Here is a 17,453-nt window from a genome sequence, read left to right as displayed (position 1 = left end):
CGGGGATGGGGGGTATGCCCCCCGCCCCCACCCCGCCCCGTTGCCATCCCTATCCCCCACCAAACCCCCATAATTTTAAAGTTGAAGTGATTTAGTTGGTTGGTAGTGAGTTTTTATTACAAAAAGTTTAGGGATCAAACCTTCCTAGTTACATTTGCAACATTGAAAATATATTTATATTTTAATTCCGTCTCCTTTTTATTTGGGTTATTGAGCCAATTGAATTGTCATATAATCATATATCAAAAGACTAAATTTGTTATTTTGTTTTGATTTATTTCAATCAAAAAAAAAAAAAAAAAAAACGAAATGCACAATTGCACCCTACTAAACCTTTCAAAAATGTTATTTTCTATCTTAAACCAACAAGTGTTCAAATTTACCTATTTTTTAAATATGTAAAATACACAATTGTTTAAAATTTAAACTCTTATCCCACATAAAGTTAATAAATATTAGTAAATGCTAATAGAAGGCAGTGAGAATAGGGAAAAAGCATGACAGTAAAAATATAATAATTCAATATAAAATTGAGTTATTATCAAACTTTATTCGATATAATTCTTCATATATATTACCAGCAATAACTCAACGTCAATAAGCCTGTTATTCTCTGAGTCTACCATCTTAAATTGTAATACTCAAATCAAACAAGGGATAACCAAATCATATCTCCTTAACATGTATTGTGCACTGTGATTCCCAAGCATGAGATTTAGCTACTTGATGACAGCTTTTGCTGCAGGGACACTCCCTGCATCCTCCATGCCATCAAATGAAGCACTCGAACCTCGATTGGAGCTCGAGCCCGAGCTCGAAGAACTAGCCTCGTACTCTTCTTCGCCAATCTCTTCCTCCTCCTCATCATCATCACCATCATCGTCGCTGCAACTCCATGCTTCACCGAGATCAGACTCGGTACTGTCTGCAGCAGATGAAACATCAGTGGCAGTGTGAAACACAGTGATGCTCTCCTTGTTTGCGTCTCGAAAAGAGTAGCTCCGCGTTGTCCTGTCGGACAAAGGCAGCAGCAGGGATCCTTGCAGGGCGGTTTCGTCTCTCCCCAAACTATACGTCGTCGAGAGCTTCCTCTCCACGCCTTCCCTCTCCCTCACCAGATCTCCCAGCTGCTCTATCACTTCAGCTCTTGCAACTTCATTTGCAGCTTTTTGCTCCAGTTCTGTTATTGTCCTGTCAAATGCCTTCTTCTGGAGCCGAAGAGAATGCTAAATGACAACAAGAACACAAGTTATTTAAAACCGAATCTCGATTGAGTTTGAGAATTGCAGAGGGATTTTGATCAGATCATTACTCTCTTTTCCAGGAATTTCCCAAGTTCTCGACTTTGGAGCTTCTTCTTGTTCCAGAAAACACAGCAGAATCTCACCAGTGCTACTAAAACTACGAGTAAAGTCGTTTCGAACGACAGAAACAAGACAACTGCCCTCTCGTTACCTAGGGAGCAAGAGGATTAACGCGGTACTTGATGTTGAGCATAAATATAATATAAACATAAATGTGCAGTCCAACTACCGGCTTAGGCTTTTAGTTGAGATGGAGCACATTTTTCAAGAAGTCAATTCTTGAAAACAAAATTGTCAAGAAACCAAACAAAACCGGGTTACCAGTGTAGATGTTGATGCTCTTTGGTGTGATCTGTGAGCAGCTGACTGCAAACTTCTGACCTGAATCAAGAACACAAGAGGATTAACGCGGGACTTGGAAATCATGGGATTCGAATCGAATGGCTGTAATAGGATCATTACGCGTGCTGATGCATTGGAAGGGGTTATTAATCCCTGCAGGAAATTGGAATTTCTTTAGCCACAAGGAAGAAATGCATGAAATGCAGAGAGAATCTGAGCTGAATTACTCACTCGAAGCTGCGAAAAAAGCCAGAACGATCTGTTCATCGCAAACAAAACGCCTTAGATCACTCTCAACCAGCTTCGACGAGAATGGACCTATGATCATCATCAAGAACACGAATACAGAATATGCAAGACAGGGGATATGAAGTTGGGAAGCAAAAATTGAAGCATGTGCTCCATCTCAACTAAAAGCCTAAGCTGATAGTTGGACTGCACATTTATGTTTATATATTATTTATGCTCAACAGCAAGAATGCTATTTACCAGGGTATTTCTCAGAGAATAACAAAGATCCCGTGGCTGGAACAAGCATTGTGAAGGCAACAGTTGTTGGATTCATGGCTGTGATGAAAGTATAATCCCCAATTATCTGGCTAACCTTTCCATCCATTTCTGTCTGAGAAACATAGAGTGCATAACCCGAGCAGTCCAGAATAGGGCTAACTTGGATGACAGATGCTCGGTCAGCCACTCGAGGGAACTTCTTGACAACGCCATGGGGTGAAAAGGAATACACGAAGCCATCCAACGATCCCACAGAGATCCAACCTGGGGTATCAGTAAATTATACAATGAAAACGTGCGAATTTGATATCCAGACTAGCACAATGCGAAATGCAGAACAATGTTGTTCACCATTAGAATCAACAACGGGGGCGTAGTCTGCAGTGCTCAGTGGTCCAACACTTCCCTGCCACGAAATATTCCCCCTCGAAACGTCTAGGGCTAGAATAAGAGCTCTAGCCGGGACAGTGATGTACACCAGACCATTATTTCCAGGCGTAATTGCAGATATGTTCCCGAATGAGCTCAAGTCCTGGATCCATAGGAAATGAGGAGTGGTGGTAGACAAAGCATACAGCTCTCCCCAATTATTCAAAATCTGCAAGTAGAGAGAATCAGAGAAGTCATGAATTTAGGCCTATAAGTCTGCAACATTAAGTAGAACAGACAAATCGAGTTTTTTTCTTAACTTACATAAATACTCGCTTCACAATGATCAATCACAGGAGCAGACGAGAAGTAACAGTCTGCAACACTTTTCCTGCAGCCTAGACGAAATCCATGCTGGTAAAGCACGGGACCAGCACTCCACACCAGTTTTCCGTGCAGCCTATAAGCAAACAGCCCTCGTTTCTTGACAGCGATGAGAACACGAGAGCTGGATATGCTTACAGCGACGCCAACAATCTCTCCTGGCGTTTCTGCACCCGGTTGTTTCGGGCCAAAAAACACTTGCACAGCAGATTCAGAACCCCCAATGTTTAGGGGGTTGATTTTCAGCACTCTATCCTCTGCAACCACATATATCTGCAAACAAATGCGCCTGAAAAAAACAATGGATCACTAAATATATACTCCAAATTTAAACTAGAGCCTTGCCTTTCTTGAACCTCCATTAACAGGAGCAATCTTGGCACTGCATGTATAGTTAAGCGCTAAGCTCCACGCAATTGAGCCATTGCTTTCAAAGGCAAAGAAATTCCTCCCCGAGCACGCGTAGACCCTTCCATCATCCCCCACTAGGGGCCGGTTCAGCTTATGTGCGGCATTCCTGAATGATTCTTGACCTGGAAACAAAATTGTGAGTAATTCACAGGATCTTTTCTTAGTTTTACAGGCAAAGACAGTTGATATTGTGCTCTTCTATACCTGAAATGAATGGTGGATTTGAATATAGCGGCTGCAGTTGTGTAGATGACACAAAACAGGCAAAACAAGGCAGCAGGAATGAGATTAACGTTGGAAGGATTCGAAACTGTAAAGACATGAGTCTGAGAGACACACAGGTGGGAGGAAGATGATAAACTCCATGTTTAACTCCTGAAAAACCACCCAGACGATGGTGGTTACTCTTTCTTTTTTTATTTTTTATAATTAAAATTATTATTATTAAAAATTATCAAAAGGGTGGTTACTCTTCAAAAATTTTCAATTTTCTTATAAGAACTCGATTAAATTAATTTTTTCCACTGAAAATTAAATATTAATAAAATAAGACAAATAAACTCCTACTGAAACTCAATTGAATTAGTTTCATTCAACAAAATCTAAATATCATGCAAAATAAGACAAATAAACCCGACAAAAACTTGATTAATTCAATGAACCCTGATTATCAGTATAGTATGCAAATAAGACAAATAAAATCTGATCAAAACTTGATTAAATTTATCAAACCTAAATACCTGTACAATATACAAAATAGGACAAATAACTAAAGTTTTGCTCAACTAGTGCCATGACTTCCATTTCAAATGCTATCTTCTGTTGCAAGAACTTTTTCTTATATACAATCCAATCGAAACTCGAGTTCAAAATGAACTATGGTATAAAAGATCTAGCATTATAAAATGATGAAATATTTAGAACAATGTATACTGAGAAAGCCAACTATAAATGATAAAGTTGACAAGAAGTCATGCAGCAACACAAATCATGTAAATGTAAGGATCTATGAGATTATCTCATATTCTATCAGCATGGAAAGAAAGCGATGAAGATGATCTTGCAATCTACTTCAGAGTTCAGTTGGAAAGGGCACTCCATTGCTTTGGAAGACAAAAATGGCTGAGGTCTTAAAAGGGGCTGACCAATCGAGCCAACTGCAACAAAATCTCGGGAACAAGCCGTCTTCTTGGAGGTGCGTTAGCGTCGTTGGCAAGAGCTTCTTTGTCATCTGCGTGTATCAAGGCTACTACGTAGTCGAAGAGATCATCTTGGCCACCTCTAAGAGGATCCTGCACATAGAGACGGCGAATGTTGAAACCACAATACTGGTAAATGTTCACTCGTGGGATTCGGGCAGTTCAGTAGGGACCACCACGGCTCCTCTTTGATGTAGGTATGAATATAAACTAGGCAATCTGGTGGCTTAGTTCCGTATGTTCATTTAAAATACCTGCGAAAAGTAGACCGGAAAATGGAAGTAAAATATACGTACTTGGAGAAATAAATCTGTGTGGGTTTTCCCGTCATACAATATCACTTCAGCTCGACCCCCCACTCGCAGAAGAGCATCTGCAAATGTTTTACTGAACAGAGGAAACAAGACAATATTTCAATTTACAAGCAATAACATGCATAAAACGGGACTAAGGTCTAAGAAATCAAGTGTCAAACTATGCGTGGCGTTCATAACAAAGAGGGACTATTTTGTAATTTGTAAACAAAATTAATGGTGCCAGCACTGCTCTTTAGATGCATACAGACCTTGCATTACTCGGTATGGACCTATCATCAGTACCATGGAATAGGATAAAGTTAGGAAGCAATGAGAGTGCAGCTTTAGAACTTGGATCCTGCACCAACATTTCAGGGGAGAAGTTTTTCAAGGATTTTTCGCCTTCCATTATACTACAATAGCATTTCAAAAATGTCAGTGGTACTGTGGAGCAAAAATCATGAGATTTCACAGTATAAACTAATTCAATGTACTGCTGAGGGAGAGTATTTACAAACCTCATAAAAATAGAGCGATATAACCCTCTGCCATTAAAGTGATCAACTAGGCTGGGTAAATGATACCTATCCACAAAAAATTACAGCAAGCCATTAGGTTAACCAGTGTAATGCCAGGTGACCAAAAAAAGGGTGGAGCGAGAGGAGGTAATGACACAATAACATGCAAGACAGCAGAGGAAATATAAATGGAATGTATACAGACACAGCCTCAATAATAATATTCATGCCCCTAAATGGAGGGGGGGAGGCGTATACTATAAGTATAATGGATAGCAAACTTACCCCCCTGATGAACCAAAATAGGCCTTTATGGCTGAGGCACTCCAAGAGACCGTTTCCCCTTTTGATTCTTTAATTGCCTGCCTCACAAGAGCACAGGAAGAAATATGTGCACCAGCAGATTGACCCATGAGATAAATCCTGCACAAATAAGGAATTATGATCAAGGGATACCTCATGGAAGCCTTCTACACCATTTAAACCTTTAAAATATCAGTATATCACCAAAATATTTAATCCTTAGTGTTTCTTGTCAATGGAGGTTTATGCCATTTTCTACATGTTACAGCATGAGGAGTTACCTGTCCGGGTCACCTCCGTATTCAGCAATATTGTTACAAATGAATGAGATCCCCTGAGAAACATCGTCCACCATATCACTGATTGTCCCTTGTGGAAAGTTTCTGAAACCAATACATGCATCAACAGTGTGAAAATGATGCAAGTTACTGCTTACCTTAACTCCCTTAGTACACATGCACACACAGAGAAGGCTCATACAATAATGTGTTATAGTCATGCCACTATCTACTTTGGAGAGAGAAACATGAAGTATCCTTTAATTTCTTCTTCCCTAATCATGTGACAAATTATAATTAGATAAATACAGAGTATTCAGTAAATTTATAAGTTGAAACCTAACACACATATATGCAACAGGCTAAAATTAAATTGCAAGCAAAATGAACAAAGCCAAATATTAAGCTAGTAAATGCAAGGAGAGGACAAGAAACAAGCTGAGGACATACATCTAAGTGACTAAGTACGGATACATAACCATGGATTAAAATTTCCTACATTGAGTGTAATCTTACCTGTAATCAAGACATGCTACTATGATGTCCCGTTCAGCTAATTGTTTCCCCAAGAGACAACCCCATGCTTTGTACCTACATAAACGTAGAGTAGATAAATAATCCCTGATAAGCAAAGGACTAAGGAATTGTATAGATGCTTATTTCAGAATAACTTTATCCTATATTTGACTTCACATCTATGTCATAGATGTTTACAGTAGGAAGTAGTAACAGTACTCTGAGAATATCTGCACCACCAAGGGAAGGGCAAGATAAGTACATATATGGTGGGGTGGGGAATGGGGGTATAGGAAATCTTGCCAGACAGTGATGACCTAATAAATAAAATTGAAACTTTCTTCAAAGGAAAGAAACGCTTTGTCATGATATGTATATGTCTATATGATATAGCACACAAAAGGAAGAACCTTACTAACTACTGGATACACTTCATAGGAACCAAAAGGAACACAAGGATTCAAACTTTCTTACTCACCCAATAATCCATGCCCCACCAGTGACAAATACTACAACAGGCTTTGAACCATCTCTATTTGTTGGTAAATATAAATCCAATCTGCACCAAGATTCAGTTATGATCAAATATAAATATAAACTCGATAGGTGATTGGTTCAGATAATTTTAGTTATACTATATCCAGATATAAATTTGGTTCAGATATCAAAGGCTAAAATCTTACATATATTAGACTTAAAAGTAAATTACATTTATTCCGTTTGAACACCAAACATATCCAAAAATCACTTGAAATTAGACTTAAGTTAATTTTATAGCGTTATAATCTAAAAATAAATAAATTTGGAAAAATGAGTGTTAGTAAACAAATTTTCTAGACAAAAAACTGAAATAAACGGACCCCTAAGAGTTTCACAATCCCATACCTATTTCTTGGTTGGCTCCCATAAACAACACTTCTTCGGACTTGGGGTGAAAAGAAGTAATAAAATCCAACTGCCAAAAATGATGCAAAATTAATGATTGGTGCTAAAACTATGGGAATTTAAAACGGAGATCACTTTATGCATACCTTGAACAAATCCAGGCATAAGCAGCATAGCATATAAACCAAGGGCAAGAAGTCTTGTAATCCATCGATAGCCTACCCTGAAAATTGGTAGTGAATAAAAGCTGTGTCCTGAAAGAAAAGTAGCTAACAATGTAACATAGCTAAGCATTGAAATGAATCAAATGATGCAACATGACAGATTGTGCACAGTGCACCACAGAGAAATTATACACTACCCTGCTCCTCATTAAATTCCTTGGCTAAAATTAGTAATTTAGCTATCACACTTTTTACAATTCTCACTAACATTCATTCAACACAGATCTGCTTTAGCTCAAAATTTCAAAAACTGATGCCAGTATAGTATAATCCACACCTGAAGGACTTTTTGTTTTAAATAATCATAAGTAATTTGGAACAATCTAAGGGTGTGTTTAGTACTTTGGTTCGCACATGTGAATCGGAATCGGAATGGGTATCAAATACTTGGTGATGGTAATGTGTTTTGGTAAAAGTATTTTGCATGTTTGGTAGTAGGGTGGAATGAGAATGATTATTAACTTTGGGGGAGCGGAGGAGGAAAGAAAATGAAACCCTTACTTTATTAGGGAATGAGTTTTGCAATTAAGGAGTAATCAAAATCCATAATAGTGTTCTATAAAAACCTGTCAACCAAACAATAACAGTGACTTTGATACCTATTCTTGATAGCTAAACTTGTCAACCAAACACACCCTAATTATAGATCACTACAAATTCAAGAACATATATCTAATTGGTCTACAGGCTATAGTAGCAAGCCGCAGCAATGATTTTTTAAAGGCCAATTTCCGAATAGCAATGCGAAATTTGAGAATTCCATAAAGCATTCAAGCAAGAAACATAAATGCCGTTGAGGATCAGTATTTTGAAATGCATATTGCCATCCAAACACAGATGATGATAAAAAAAAAAAAAAAAAAAAAAAAAAAAAAAAAAACAACAACAACAACACGCGACAGATAATTCTCAAATCCAGAAAGAAAAGTACCCGAGATAGCTAAGAAGCTTGAAACTAAGGCGAGTGATCAAATACGTCTCGGCGGCAGCATGGCCAATGTCACGGCTGAAGGACGATTGGCGGGCGGGGCGGCACGGCGCAGACTTGGTCTTGGTGATAGTTTTGCGCCTCCTCTGATTGTTAGCCGAGGCGGGAAGGCTGGAAACCCTAGAGAACAAAGGTTCATGAGCGTCCATGCCTTCATCTCTCTGCTTCTTAAGCTCATTGACAAAAGACCCCAAACTCGCCGGTCCCTGGCGCGGAGCCGTTGCCATTTCCGGCAAATTGAACGCTAAAACTCGGGAATAAACAAACCGGCGCGATCGCAGATTCCGATAACAACAGATAAGATTGGGCGGGCGAGGCGGTTGAGGATTGAGATTTAATCGTCGTTCAAATTTCTAGATGATTGTCAGTGTCGGAACCGAAAAAAGGCTCTGTTTTTAAAGATTCTGCTTTTACCATTATGCCATGATGCCTGTTTCGATTTCATTTCTTTCCCAATTTAAATACACAACTGAAATACATAATAACCAAATTTAGAAATATATTCATTTTCTCTAATAAATATACTCCATCAATTATTTACAATGAGACTTTCTTTTTTTTTTTTTTGAAACCAATGAGACATTTGTAGCCTCCTTTTGTAAATTTTGCATCAACTTACATTTTTGTTTATATTTTATATTTTTTTTGGAGTGTATAAAGAAAATCGTAGCCACTTCTCAAGTGTGTATATCGGTAAACTCCGCTCCTCTTTACATGTCCACAGACCACACAATATATATAAGTTGTGTGCTAGAAAAACCTGGTGCAACTAATCCAACTGAGAGACTAGAGTGTTAATGAGAATTTAAATTGTAACATTCTAATACAATAATCATACCCCTGAGAGTGTATAAATTTATATTTTTTATTTATATTTTAATGTCGTGTAGATTTACATAAACTTACGATGTTTATATAATGAAATCATGTCAATAGGTGTATAATAATAATAATAATAATAATAATAATAATAATAATAATAATAATAATAAGAATAAGAATAATAATAATAATAATAAATACTTAATACTTGGACAATCTTAATTCAACATTTTTTAAACTTTTGGTACTAGATGACTCTATGAGTATTGTATATTTGTATAGAGTATATCCCTTCATTTAATTCTTAATTATAAAAGTTTTCACATTTGAAATATGACTATCAAATTATTTCAACGTGTGATTCTTTTCATAAACTTTTCAATTAAATTTAACTTAAATCTTTCACATGACATTCACGTGAGTTATTTAAATCTAATTAGCATATAGATAGCACAATAGTGTATAGTAACATTGGAGTTAGTTTTGATGAAAATCAAACAAAATTGCGCTAAAACATTGATTGAGAAGACGAAATATAGTAGGTATTTGATAGTTGTGCACTAAATGTGAAAATTAATAATCAAGATAAAAAATGTAGAAAATGTAAATAGTCAAGGGACTACCAGTGAAGAAAAATTATAATCGAAAATGATTATGATGTAAATTCAACAAGAATATACTATTTCCTCTATAATAAATTAATGTTTTTAGCAAAACTATAACATATTTATATAGGTCAAACAACATTTATATATATATATATATATATATATCAAAAGTGTTAATAAAACATTCTTCAAAATATGAGTTGAAATTGATAGGAAATATACCTTGGGCTTGTGGCCCTACACCTGCTCAATATGTACTCTTTAAGGCGCGGGGAGTGATTTTTGATTGAAATCGACCCTGTTCCACAGACCGACTTGACCTAGATGCAAAGGTGGACCCGCGACTGTTTATGTGGACTACCACCTAGCACATCCTAAGCTCGATCTCGACCTGGGGTCTCAAAATTGGCATCCGAGTTGGACATCCTTTACATCTGTGGACAAGAGCCATGAGATGACACTATGACCGATCACATCACTTAGGATTCGTCAGGCATATTGAGACACCTAGATCAATCAGCATGGTTTCTGACCCTGCCAAATGCATGTGGGGAACGTGATAAGCATGCCGAGGGCGCGGCGCGAGTTCCCTCCTAACCTCTATAAATAGCACATTTATTGCTAAAGGGAAGGGGGGACTTTTGACCTTTTTCACCTAACCCTAATCAACCTGAGACTCTCCGACTCACTACCATCTGTGGTCGAGCTCTACCACTTAAACCAACAAGCAGACTCTTACCATTCTACAAACCATATCCGAGTATATACACTTATCGGTATTTCCCAGTGTATTTACTACATTAGAAATAAATATCTCCTCTGAGTTGTTAAAATTTTTGGAACAAAGCATTAGTTCATAGAGTATACCGCATATTTACTTCGTCAATACATGGTTGTACAGTTCATTGATTAATAGATTAATGAATAAAAGTTGATCTTAAAATGCCTCATAGATGTAAGAGTGGTATTCTCCGAACTAAGTTATTAAATTTTTGTGTCCATTTACTTACGTTCGTACTTACAATTTTATTAAATTCTTTTGGAAATTGGAAATTTGAAATAAAGAAAGGGACCCCAAGCAAGGAAGACTAGCTAGCTGAGGTGACCTGTCGAATACTAACGATACCAAACGATCTAAATAATCTCGTCCTGGACTGATAAAAAACATGCATTCTTATATCAAATCAAACTATTACTCCGTACTTGTTATTTGATAACATATACTCCGTAAAATTTATTTGACAATTTTACGTAAAATACCAAGCGATCTACATTGACAATGTGGAAGATCTCGTCCTGGGTTGATAAAAGACACGCATTCTTATATCAAATCAAACTATTACTTGTTATTTGATAACATATACAATTTATTTGACAATTTTACATGAAATCGTTTCAGACAAGACATATTGTATATCTAAATAATCTAATTATCTATACAAATACTTTATATTAAATTAACGTAGGGAAAGCATTGTGATCCATTCATATTTTGTCCCCAAAAAAATATGCGGCGGAGGCTTCGACAGACAAGGGAGTAAGTACTGGGACAGTCCAGATGGCAGCAGAACCAACTTAATTGGTATTTGTGGTGGGAGAGCCAACAATGGAAAATGACAATACCAATGTGACGTTTAACGATTTCTTAACAGACTTGACAAAGGCGTGATTGTACTTTTGTCCAAGGTTTTTGTGTCAAATCATTTCTTAAATGATAATATGATTTGCATACAAATTAATTTGGTAGAAAATATGGTCAAATAAACTTTATAAATAAATAAATTAAACAAAAAAAAAACATAATTGGACCTCTAAAATGGAAAAAGTTTTAATTAGATATATCAAGCTGACAGAATAGTGAAATTAAATCTTAAATTTTATATATTCCGTCAACAATTGAGTATTAAAAATGAACATAACCCAACTATAATTTTTAAACTATCATATCTGTCAAGACAAAAGAGTTAAACCTAGATATTTACATTATGCAATAATAATAGATCATAATTTGTTAGCCACATGTTAGTCAAGTATAAAAATACCATATTCAATTGGATCACTTAACTAGTCACATGAGTAAAGTTTGAAAAGAAAGTATAAAAATATCATGCATTTATCAAATTAGCAATATCTTATTGAATAAGTAAGATTATACAATTGTACTTTATTTTTAAAATCAATTTAGGAATTTAGATAAACAAAATTTGCAATTAGGGACCTCAGTTGCTCTATTCACTTAATTTATGCCTTTTTTAATTCCATTCAGATAACACAAAAAAGGGAAAATGAAAAAAAAAAAAAAAAAAAAAAGGAATTTTGAGATGAAACATTTTCGAAACGCAGAAACAAAGCATCATAACATACAAATACTAAATAAAACATCTGCCAAAGACAATTTTTTTTTATTAGGGAGTATCATATTTTGTTACTTAGAATTTCACTCTTAAATTGTCTTTCCGGAAAGTTATACCCATAACAAAAAGTGTATGCAGTAAACTGTGTGCACCAAAGAAAAGTTCATTAAAGAAGAGAGCATGTATATATCCTTCTCACCAATTCACTGGTGCTAAGATGCTAACCCACCTCAAATGATCAGATGCCCTGGAGCATATCAACACACTGCAGTTAATGTTTGTTGGAGATGCTTTCTTTCACCTCAACCACCACTTCTGTGCAGCAGAAATAGGTGTGTTCAAGAATGGGGCGTATTTTTGGACGAGAGGATTGATGACCCTCCAAATCTTTGTCCATGCACTCTGATGGTAACCAGCAGTTGCTGGTGCATGGTACATGAGCTTTAGTAGCTGCAAAAGTAGGTTCAATACACGTTAAGAATATCGAGATTTGTATGACATAGCAATATCACTACCAGTCTACCAGTTACAGACTCAAGATCCAAATTACCAGGGGAAACCCCAGCCAAGACTTCATAACCACAAGCCAAGTTCAACTCCCAGTGGGAGATTGGCCTTCTTGGTTTAAGCCGGTAAACTATGGGCAACTAGGCTGGTTTACCTTCTTGTGGTCCTTTGCTGGCTAGGACCACAAGGTGAGATTTACCCAGTGCACACCCTCAGATAGTGGCTGTGGGTTTCCCTCGTCACCCCAAAAAACAGATCCAAATTACCCTGCCAAATCTTTATACAGTTCAGATTAATATCCATGACGATACACAGGGTGCCATCTCAACAGGTCAGAAAAACTCTCTCTGTTGAGAATGAGTTCCTGTTATGAAATGAACACAACCTGCTTGCCTCTTACATATCAGTGCCATGCCGGTTGCTTCTTGATTATAAATATATTTTGATTGTTGGGGGAGGGGGATGGTGGTTGATGAAAAGCAAAATAATTTTCATATCATGAATAATTCACACACCTGCCAATACATGAATGTCTGTATTATGTTGCGCTGCCACCTGCATTTTGATTTTTTTTTTAAAAAAAAGAAATTTATAAAGCTAAATGGAAACAAAACGTAAGGTGATAAGAGATCATAAAGGGAAATTGAAACAGAGGACTGACGAGAAAAGAGAGATAATCAAAAGGAACCCAAGTCCAATCTCAGCTTGTGAAGTCAGTATCTTAAGCGTACTCGCATTTGACTCAACCCAGACACATGCGTCATCAAAGTACTTCCTGCACACAGTCAGGATTGCCCCCATTCTTCACTTAGATCTCAAAAATTCAGGTGAATCATAGCCAAATATTACTATAAACAATAGTATTAATTGTCTCAATATAAGATCAGCTGTATATTTGTCGCTTCAACTTAGAAAATGTTTCGTTGCCTTTACCAATTATAAGAAATTTTTTTTATGATTTTCACCCAAAGGTAAATAATTCACGTAAGCCTTGCCTGTATAAAGAGGTTCTGCTAAAGTTACGCCTAAGGAACTTTACGATATGCTCAAGTTCTTGGCATAAAATTGGAATCAAAGCAACTGCAACAGAGTTGAGTAAAGATTATGAGAAACGAAGGTGCACAGCTAAAGTCTAAGCAGAATAGAAGAATAAGATAACAGAAGTTCGGTGACACTCACATTTGAGGTAAAGATGTGAAGTGACAAAGGTAAGACAGTATATAAAGTAGATAAAATCCTTTGCCACAATCACTGACTGCAACCACACTTGCAATGCTTGCATATTCCATGCCCTGGGCTTCTGCAGAGAACAATAAGTTATTCAGTAGCCTCTTCTGAATTAGACACATACTGAGTTAAGGAACTAAAATGGTAAAAAATTAAAATTAGAATTTACCCCATGTGCTGTATATAAAGAATATAGGGCCGAACACGTCGTTCCGATAAAGGAAAGTCTATATGCCCTGTTTGACAGATTTGTAGGAATAAGGGGAAAGATTGCAAGTATTGCCATAACAAAGACCTGCAAAAGGGGGGAGGGAGAAGAAAACTTTGACGTTAACCAATGGGCAAATGAACATTGTACGCATATAAGACTCATTTTCAACCAGCTAAATGAATTCAAATTTTGTGTATAGAGACAAACATAAAAGCAGTATAGGCAACCATATTTTCTCATTGTACGCATATAATAAAATTTATATGCAGCATCAGCATCTCATTTTCAAGATATCAAATTCCAACAACTTCAGAAGAACCCACAAATCAGAACACAAATTACAAAGCTTGATCCATGTGTTCAAAACTTCTAAGACTTCCATGGTTGATTTTTATTAATAAGAGGTAGATCCACAGATTAAATAAGACATAATAAGTACCAAATGGAAAGAAGATTAATAAATGGTGGTTGCCCGTCTCCTTAGTATTATTGGGTGGTATGCACTAAAGATTGTATTTTTTTAACTGGTCAAAAATATAGCCTTTAAATGCTTATTTGTCTGGGAAGGATTTGCCATACCCAAGCGTTGACAGAAAATTGTACAGTTTGCCTATCCCAGCGCAAAGAAGTTGGATTTGAAGCTGGAGTTGTTGAATCAGTTGATGTCCTGGATGTCCTCCCAGATGACTCTAAAATGAATAGTAGTTGGATTAAAAATGAAAAGTAAAATTACTAAAGGAAAAAAAAAAAGAAGAAGAAGGAATTGCTGACTTTTGAGAAAGAACCCAATCTCGTTTAAATATTTCACAGTTAACTGAAAACCAGATTAATACCTGAGGTATGTGCTCGTGACTGGCCATTTGAAGTTGATGAAGATGATGTCTGTGGAGCAGATGGTTTTGCTTGCTGAGAAGAGCTGCTGGGTGCCATTGGCTCAACCACCAGATCTGGATCCTACAAAACCCAACAAAACCAATTAAACTACAGAGCCATCCCTCCCAGTTGATACATTGGAGGCAGCCAATGTATCACTCCAACTACTTAGCACGAGTCCAAAACCTGTTCCACCAATCACTACTAATATATGCTGGGAGTCAAGCTGCTAAAGGTAACTAAGCAAACACCCTAAGATTATGTTATATGTAGCTCCACTCAAAAAATGAATGCAAGGAAAACAGAAAATGCTGCAAAGAAGTCATTGACTGATCATTGTTTCTTTTTCTTTCAAAACTTTCAGCCTCCACAAAAAAAAAGTGGTCATTTTAGATAAGAATGGTTCCGGGTGCTGGTAATTGGTCAGACATCAGTGAATGCAAAGCTCCTATCCTCTCTCCCCCTCTTTTCCCAGCTCCCACTTCCCAGGATAGATTGAAATACCAAAGGAAAGCTTAGAATAATAGAACGCAGCTTTCGAACAGCAAATATGCATGCTAGGTCTGCTCCAAGAGTGAAAATATGCATTTGTAATTGCCCACAAAAGGGGAAATTCCCTAGCCCGGCCCAGCCCCCACACCTCAACCAAGTGGAGGATATATCATGGTGACTATGTAGCCGATTATGGGAGCCTGGTTCCCACGAGGAGCCCACCACATTGAATGTCACACTGGGACTGGCTGGCTCGATTATGTGTCATGGCTGACAATCCAGGAACCAGCTGAGCTGCGGGCTAAATATCCATTTGTAATTGCCCACAAAAGGGAAATTCCCTTGCCCTGGCCCGCCCCCACACCTCGACCAAGTGGAGGATAAATCACGGTGACTGTGTAGCCAATTATGGGGGGTCTGGCGCCACAAGGAGCCCACCACATTGAATGTCACACTGGGACTGCCTGGCTCGATTATGTGTCATGGCTGACAATCCAGGAACCAGCTGAGCTGCGGGATAAATATCCATTTGTAATTGCCCACAAAAGGGAAATTCCCTTGCCCTGTGTCCCGCCCCCACACCTCGACCAAGTGGACGATAAATCAGGATGACTATGTAGCTCATTATGGGGGCTTGGTGCCCACAAGGAGCCTATCACATTGAATGTAACTCCCACACTGGGACTGCCTGGCTCGATTATGTGTCATGGCTGACAATCTAGGAACCAACTGAACTGCTGGCTAAATATCCATTTGTAATTGCCCACAAAAGGGAAATTCCCTTGCCCTGGCCCTGGCCCGCCCTCACACCTCGACCAAGTGGAGGATAAATCGTGGTGAGGGGGACTGGTGCCCACAAAGAGCACACCACATTGAATGTAACTCCCACACTAGGACTGCCTGACTCAATTATGTGTCCTGGCTACCAACTGAGCTGCGGACTAAATACCCATTTCTAATTGAACAGAAAATTGCTCGGATATAGAAATTGATAGTAATAATTCATTCATAATCAAATTAGGGAGAGAAATATAAACATAAAGAAGCTTATCAATAACGAATATTGAAGAAATTGAACACTACGCAATAACAGCTGGTAAAAAAAAAGTTCGGTATTGACTATTGAGGGGGATGGGGGAAAAGAGGGGTTAGAGCACGGACAATGTGTCGCTGGTAGAACTTGCGCTTATAGTGGTCAACGACGTCGGAGCGGGAGGCCATGTGTGGAGGGATGAGAATATTGGACCAGTAATCGGCCCATTTGGGATCGTTCTCGTAGTCGTACGCCGCCGCCGCTATCTTCTTCAGCTTCTGCGGATCCTCTCCTCCTCCCATGTTCGCCCTTTTCCGGTCTACGATCGCTCGCTAGAGGGCGGAGATGTCCACAACTAAGAAGTAGGTTCTTCCAACCACAATTCTTTCTTCTTGTCCACTGCTAGCTATCAGTCGCGCTGCTCAGTTACAGTTTTACTACTCGTATTAACTACCTCCCACTTTTTGCTCTTTCCCAAATACGACGTCGTTTCGTTAGATATTTTATTTTTCCTCTTTTTTTCCAAAAGGTTGACTTCGTAATCCGACTGGACAAAATATGTACGGTAGGTAAATTACTGTAAATTGTCGTTGTCAAGTTTCGAATCTTGATTTCTTATCTTAAGCATTGTTTATTGAACTATTGAGTTAAACTCATGCGGACTATTGTTCATATTCTTTTATGAAATAAGAGGTTTTATTTTTAATTTTTTTCTCTCTTTACAATTTTTTTTTTTGAAAAAAAAAAAGAAAAAAAAAGGATTCATATTGCTTCAAATATTGACTTTTGCGATGGCCGT

At 37.6% G+C, this 17,453-nt stretch overlaps 3 protein-coding genes across 3 annotated transcripts; all 3 read right to left on the bottom strand.

Annotated features, from left to right (window-relative positions):
- Positions 1-584: 584 nt before the first annotated feature.
- LOC116021229 (protein GAMETE EXPRESSED 3) lies at positions 585-3,666 on the bottom strand. The gene is made up of 10 exons (XM_031261844.1): positions 3,525-3,666; positions 3,255-3,442; positions 2,850-3,182; positions 2,508-2,754; positions 2,136-2,420; positions 1,878-1,964; positions 1,767-1,799; positions 1,626-1,685; positions 1,313-1,455; positions 585-1,226 (listed from the first exon to the last, which is right to left on the bottom strand). Exons 1-10 carry the CDS (start codon positions 3,640-3,642, stop codon positions 720-722), a joined length of 2,001 nt encoding a protein of 666 aa, XP_031117704.1. The 5' UTR covers positions 3,643-3,666; the 3' UTR covers positions 585-719.
- Positions 3,667-4,086: 420 nt separating this feature from the next.
- Positions 4,087-8,969, bottom strand: LOC116019091 (probable isoprenylcysteine alpha-carbonyl methylesterase ICMEL2). Its single transcript, XM_031259180.1, has 11 exons — positions 8,471-8,969; positions 7,462-7,538; positions 7,316-7,385; positions 6,909-6,989; positions 6,431-6,505; positions 5,918-6,019; positions 5,619-5,756; positions 5,334-5,399; positions 5,085-5,228; positions 4,816-4,906; positions 4,087-4,612 (listed from the first exon to the last, which is right to left on the bottom strand). Exons 1-11 carry the CDS (start codon positions 8,752-8,754, stop codon positions 4,451-4,453), a joined length of 1,290 nt encoding a protein of 429 aa, XP_031115040.1. The 5' UTR covers positions 8,755-8,969; the 3' UTR covers positions 4,087-4,450.
- Positions 8,970-12,329: 3,360 nt separating this feature from the next.
- LOC116018790 (transmembrane protein 33 homolog) lies at positions 12,330-17,065 on the bottom strand. Its single transcript, XM_031258787.1, has 9 exons — positions 16,783-17,065; positions 15,090-15,210; positions 14,836-14,945; positions 14,215-14,340; positions 13,998-14,118; positions 13,814-13,898; positions 13,480-13,593; positions 13,334-13,373; positions 12,330-12,761 (listed from the first exon to the last, which is right to left on the bottom strand). The coding sequence occupies exons 1-9, from the start codon at positions 16,954-16,956 to the stop codon at positions 12,609-12,611; spliced, it is 1,044 nt and encodes a 347-aa protein (XP_031114647.1). The 5' UTR covers positions 16,957-17,065; the 3' UTR covers positions 12,330-12,608.
- Positions 17,066-17,453: the final 388 nt, after the last annotated feature.

This window comes from Ipomoea triloba, chromosome 5, assembly GCF_003576645.1.
Source record: "Ipomoea triloba cultivar NCNSP0323 chromosome 5, ASM357664v1".
Classification (NCBI taxonomy): domain Eukaryota; kingdom Viridiplantae; phylum Streptophyta; class Magnoliopsida; order Solanales; family Convolvulaceae; genus Ipomoea; species Ipomoea triloba.
This window is presented reverse-complemented; position numbering and strand designations above follow the sequence as displayed.

Bases quoted from the DNA above. Each gene is read 5' to 3' on its own strand.
- LOC116021229 (XM_031261844.1), bottom strand. From the start codon at position 3,642: ATGTCTTTACAGTTTCGAATCCTTCCAACGTTAATCTCATTCCTGCTG. The intron at 2,421-2,507 runs GTGAACAACATT...CTGATACCCCAG, and splicing joins CCCCGTTGTTGATTCTAATG to GTTGGATCTCTGTGGGATCG. The intron at 1,456-1,625 runs GTAACCCGGTTT...CTTGCTCCCTAG, and splicing joins GAGCATCAACATCTACACTG to GTAACGAGAGGGCAGTTGTC.
- LOC116019091 (XM_031259180.1), bottom strand. From the start codon at position 8,754: ATGGCAACGGCTCCGCGCCAGGGACCGGCGAGTTTGGGGTCTTTTGTC. The intron at 6,020-6,430 runs GTAAGATTACAC...TATTGGTTTCAG, and splicing joins GTAGCATGTCTTGATTACAG to AAACTTTCCACAAGGGACAA. The intron at 5,400-5,618 runs GTAAGTTTGCTA...TTTTGTGGATAG, and splicing joins TATTTTGGTTCATCAGGGGG to GTATCATTTACCCAGCCTAG.
- LOC116018790 (XM_031258787.1), bottom strand. From the start codon at position 16,956: ATGGGAGGAGGAGAGGATCCGCAGAAGCTGAAGAAGATAGCGGCGGCG. The intron at 15,211-16,782 runs GTCCGTGCTCTA...TGGGTTTTGTAG, and splicing joins AGTTCTACCAGCGACACATT to GATCCAGATCTGGTGGTTGA. The intron at 12,762-13,333 runs GTGTGTGAATTA...CTACTTTTGCAG, and splicing joins AGACATTCATGTATTGGCAG to CTACTAAAGCTCATGTACCA.